The sequence below is a fragment of the Telopea speciosissima genome, chromosome 9 (genome assembly GCF_018873765.1).
Source record: "Telopea speciosissima isolate NSW1024214 ecotype Mountain lineage chromosome 9, Tspe_v1, whole genome shotgun sequence".
NCBI lineage: Eukaryota > Viridiplantae > Streptophyta > Magnoliopsida > Proteales > Proteaceae > Telopea > Telopea speciosissima.
The window spans coordinates 53,909,829-53,915,450 of NC_057924.1; the positions used below are offsets into that span (position 1 = coordinate 53,909,829).

At 38.8% G+C, this 5,622-nt stretch overlaps 1 protein-coding gene across 1 annotated transcript; it reads right to left on the reverse strand.

Annotated features, from left to right (window-relative positions):
- Positions 1 to 268: 268 nt before the first annotated feature.
- Positions 269 to 619, reverse strand: LOC122639094 (disease resistance protein L6-like). The gene has a single exon (XM_043831929.1). It carries the CDS (start codon positions 617 to 619, stop codon positions 269 to 271), a length of 351 nt encoding a protein of 116 aa, XP_043687864.1.
- Between the last annotated feature and the right edge of the window lie 5,003 nt (positions 620 to 5,622).

Genomic DNA, 5,622 nt, shown 5'->3' on the forward strand with positions numbered 1-5,622 from the left:
GAGCAAAGGATCTAAAACACAAATAGCAACAAAAAGGAGCTGACAGAATTACCAAATGTGAATCGTGAAAAGGGATCCTTAAACTGTGATCAATTAATTTTAGTGATAATGTTTGATTTTGATAAGCTAAATAATTCTATTGAATTATTACAAAGGCTTATAAATCAAACCATATATGCTACTGAAATGAAGTACAATAAAAAGATAGTCCGTTAAGTATAATATAATATTGAGACTTATCTTTGAAACAAGGTTGTGGTACTGAGACTCACCCATTTACGTCGTCCTTGAGAACATGTCCCTTCAGATTCCCTACCACTCGCAAAGCTTCCCTCCAACTCTCTACAATATGGGGTTCAAATTTCTTCTCATGTTCCTGAAAAGGTCCCTCAAAACTTCCAGTCTGATTCCGAACATGAGATGGCTCAACGTCGAGGAATACGGGGAGGACCATTTGACCTTTGGATTGATGGCATTGAGGTATCTTAGAAAGCTCAAGGAGGCACCATTTGCTTGAAGCGTAGCCTTTGGAGAAGACAGGGATCGAGATTTTGGAGCCCTCAATGGCTCTAAGGAGGGCTGGGCCAATGGCTAGCTTCTCCAGTCCACAATTCTTCATTATCAATAAAAATATTGATTCCTTTGTTCTTCAGAGCACAGTGAAGGAAACCAGTGCGAGTGTCTTCACCCCTGAAGTTGAGAAAAACATCGTAATTGGAAGATCCAGATATAGAGGCAGAGGAGGAGGAGGATGCCTCCATCAGTTCCGCCATGAAGCTGTTTCACTTGCAATAGTATGATCGTTGCAGAGATGTTAAAAAGGAAGGGGCTTTCTTCTTATATATACTGCAGCTTGAGTGTGCTAAACGCGAGGCAGTAGACTATATTATAGCAGTAGACTTCATCAGCAGTCTTCTTGGCGACCAAATTGATTCCATGAGTAAAGTGTCCAATGCAGATAGTCTACGGCCCAGCTGCTCGTAACAGCCTGTGCGGTGCATACTGTGCGTTGTATGCAATGATTGCCTTACACCCTGGTCAGCTCCTTGCTCGAGCAGGAGTAAGGCGGTCATTGCACGCGTAGCCTTATCACATCGCACAGACTACTACGAGCAGCTGGGCCGTAGGACATCTGGATCTGAAAATGTCAGACAGCTTCTAGAAGAGTCAAATAAATTGTGAAAGCACAGGATCCGGCTCTTCCCCACTGCACTTGTGTGCTGGACAGTGTTCGGTGCACATCGTGCGGCTGGGGGGCTTCAGGTTTCGATCCACAACATTACACATATCCCGATGCAGTGGCGTATGGATCGAGCCTTCCCCAACCGAACAATGTCCGCTAGACATCGCCCCGCGCAGGAGAAGAGCTCAATCCGAAAGCGCGTGGGTTCCAATTATGGAAAGGAAAGCCTGACGGACACTTGATGTCAGTCATCGGTCATCGCTGAGGCGTGCTGCTGGAAATTATGGTTTCCTTGACATTTAAGTTTGGGATTATAGGATAGCTTTGTACGGTGATGGAATGATAGCCTTTATCGTCTCGACGATTATTATATGGTTGTAGTGATAAAAAGGGGGGAAAAGAGAGAACAAAATCTGTATGACCATGAGAGGTTTTTTTTTTTTTTTTGATGAGTGTATGAACATGCGAGTTAGACTCATACTTTTATGGTTTTATTTATATGGTTTGGACCTACTGAGAAAAAGGAATTTTTATCTTCTCAAGTGCGGTACATTGTATTTGTATATCCAATGGTGTCCATGAGACTGAGAGGATGAACTTTAAAGATACATACCTTGAGAAAAACCATCTCAATGATCTGACTTAGATAATCTCACCCAATCTTTTCTGGCAAGTAGATAGGTTCATCCAATTAATACTATATGTTTTGTGTCCTAAATAAAGGGAAAAGTACTTGTACACCCCTGTACTATGGCTCGAATGCTTGATACATCCAACTTTTCAATCAATTACTTATACCTCATGAAACCTAACGGTGTTAGTCAACTGGTAGTGGTTGAATAGAAAAATCAAATTTACCCTTATAAGTTATTCAATCGAAACTTATGAAATTAAAATGACCAACTTACCCTTTAAAAGTTTTAACCTAAAAAATTCAAATCAATTCAATCCGTTGCCGACGAAGGTAAAAGAAAGGTCTTTTTACCCGATTAACCTTCTAGGATTGATGTGTGGTCTGTGTGATTAAACTTTCATCAAAAAAATCTTTTTACCCCAACTATCATTTACCCAAAAATTAAAATAAGGAGGACAGTAATTGGCCAACATGTGTTTTATAATCTTGGAAAGATTCGTTGGTGTCCATATAATATATTAGGCACATGTCAGATGCCATGGGAATATTATTTTGGGACAAGTGGATGAAACCATAATTTCCAAAAGGACTCCCAGCCGAGTTCGGCCAGCTTCCCCTTTCCTCATGGAACCATCAATTTGACCACCAAGAATTCATCGAAAAAATTAAAAAATTTGGCCACCAAGAAAGCTCCTGTTCATGAAGTCTAATGCTATATTTTGCACATTCAAGCTGCATTATACATAGAAGAAAGCCCTTTTTAACATCTCTGCAACCCATTCTATTGCAAGTACTGCAGCTTCATGGCGGAACTAAACGAGACATCTTCCTCCTCCTCCTCTGCCTCTTCACCTGGGGCTTCCAATTACGATGTGTTTCTCAACTTCAGAGGTGAAGACACTCGCAAAAACTTCACTGGTTTCCTTCACTATGCTCTGAAGAACAAAGGAATCAATGTCTTTATAGATAATGAAGAATTGTGGACTGGCGAAGCCATTGGTCCAGCCCTCCTTAGAGCGATCCAGGGCTCCAAAATCTCTATCCCTGTCTTCTCCAAAGGTTACGCTTCAAGCAAATGGTGCCTCCTTGAACTTTCTAACATAATTCATTGCCACCAATCCCAAGGTCAAATGGTCCTCCCAGTATTTCTCGACGTTGAGCCATCGTATGTTCGGAATCAGACTGGAAGTTTTGAGGGACCATTTCAGGAACATGAGAAGAATTTTTCTTCTCAGCCCCAAATCGTAGAGGGCTGGAGAAAAGCTTTGAGAGTGGTAGGTGAACTGAAGGGATTTGTTCTCAAGGACGACGCAAATGGGTGAGAGTCTCAATTCCACAAATTTATTTCATTAACATATATACTTCATTCCGTCCTTTACTTCCTTACCTTAATTATTTGTTCTTCTTCCCAGTATATTGTTTGATTTATAAGCTTAATAACTTGTTCATAATCACAACAAATGTTTAATCATGATGAGTAAGATATATTGGGAAAAGTGCAAAAATCCTTTTCCACCTGTATGCAAAAAAAACTGAAGAAAATACGACAGTACGTGAATAGTATTACGTTCTCTTTTTTTTTTTTTCTTTTACTTTGACTTTTGTTCAATCTATTCCACTGTCCAAGCCATTTGTCTTGGACGATGGCTGGCCCTCATAAATGAAGAGAACCCGTTTTTTTTTTTTTTTATGAGAGATTAAAAACTCTGTTTTAGTGTAGTAGTGAACAAATAATTGCAAAAAGGAAATTATATTTAGGAAAAATGTTGGGTATGCTAGTGATATACCTTATGCTAAGGGGAAGAGAGATAAACAAATAGGGTGCTAGCATGCAGTAGCAAAGGTGTTTCTCAACCTTCGTTGGTTAATGCCGGAGTGAGGACGATGGTCATCGGGACTCCTTGACCTTCATCGGTTGACACCGTGCTTATTTGGTCGCTGGAGTGAGAGTGCTTTTAGTTGTGAACGGTAGTAGAGGTGCTTCTCTGTAGGCACATGTTCACGAGTTTCAGATCCTATAATCCTATATTTTTTCTTACACATTTGAGTCTTCGAATACATAAATCAGGTGAGTACTCACAATTCTATCTGCTTATCGAGTTGAGTGGAAAATTTCCTTCGTTTTCTACTTTTTATTGTTCGAGAACTTTTGGCTCAGTTTCATTATTGAATTAGGTGATGTTAATTTTCAATATTTGGTAATTACCTTTCACCTAAAAAAAAAAAATTTGGTAATTATCCATCAAGTGTTTGATAAAATGCTTAATTATTTTGAAAAAATAAATTAATATATTTTAATCAAGCATGTACCCAAACAATATTTACATTCTATGTTTTGAGAATGGGAATGCACATTCTCGAACATGGAAATGCACCAAACATAGCCTAAATGAGGAATTGAAACAAACTTTTTTGTACAAGATAAAAAAGTGAGGGAGTGTGTGGTAAAATCATCCTCCAGAGGAGAATAAATTGACACCGAATCAACTTTACCCATATTGTATAAAACTGGTCTAATAAATCGACACTTATCAACTTTATCCGTATTGTATGAAACTGAGTCATTTAATTAGATAGAAAATTAAAAATTAAAAATAAAAAAAATGAACAATTGGATGAGGTGAGGGGTCGTGTATCATACACAATCGTGTCTATCCAACGGTTGAAAGCATGATCATGCACCATGTACTGCCATGCACATAACCTCTCCCTTAAGAGGATATTCAAAATTATTTAAAATTAACTTACTATTGTATTGTTTTCAAGTTGCTATTGTTTCGACATGTAAAATGAGGGTTCAACATTTCAACCCTCGTTAAAAGGAAACTGTGTATCAATTACCCAAAAAAAAAAAAAAAAAAAAGGAGAAAGGAAAATGTGTATCAAGAGGACAAAAACAAAAACAAAAAAAAGGAAGATTATGATTTTTTTCACCAACCTTTCTTTATAATAAGATATTTTTTGTTTTTAAAAGCAATTTTCGTATTGACAGTTGGATGACACCCCTTAAGTTTGGGGTGTCAATTGTGGATCAGAACTAGGGGTGTCAATAAAGCCCGGCTGTCCCGAACCCGTCTTGAGCTCGACCCCATCCGACCCGACCCGACCATGTATTAATTATAAGTATATAATATATATATATATATATATAAGTAATATATATATGTAATATTATATACTTAATATAAGTATTTTCTTAACCAAAAAAAAAAATAGAAAAGAATTGTAGAGAGATAACTACTAGCTTTGTCATCATCATGAAGTGGGAACCCATAAAAAGAATAGATCATCTACTATTTTTATCAGAGCCATAAAAAGAGTCACTGACATGATTGTTATTTAGTTGTAGCCCCTATAAGCTTCCAGGCCTATTGAGGGGATACCGTTACAATTGTAGAGAGAGAGTCTATACACACGCCGTTTTTTTCAACATATTTAGTAGCTGTCCCACAGGTTGAGATCCTATGTTACAAAAACATGGTCTAATGAGATACGTGGACTGTGCCATAAATCAGGACCAACCCGACCCGATCCGACCCTGGCAGGGTCGGGTCAGGGTTAAAGCCTCTAGGGTCGGGTCAGGGTTTAGGGCAGGCCCGACCTAACCCGACCCATTGACACCCCTAACCAGAACTGATAACCTTAACCGATCTGGACTGATAGGAACTGGAACCATACCATCCAATAGCTTAATAGGACAGATCTGGTTCTAGTGATTTCCTGTCGGTCCGGATTGGTTTCGATCTGGTTCTTCCAACAGGTCCAGAGCTGATAGCCCATTAAGGATCGAATAGAACCGGAACCG

Excerpts from the sequence above, each read along its gene's own strand:
- LOC122639094 (XM_043831929.1), bottom strand. The coding sequence starts at position 619 with ATGAAGAATTGTGGACTGGAGAAGCTAGCCATTGGCCCAGCCCTCCTT.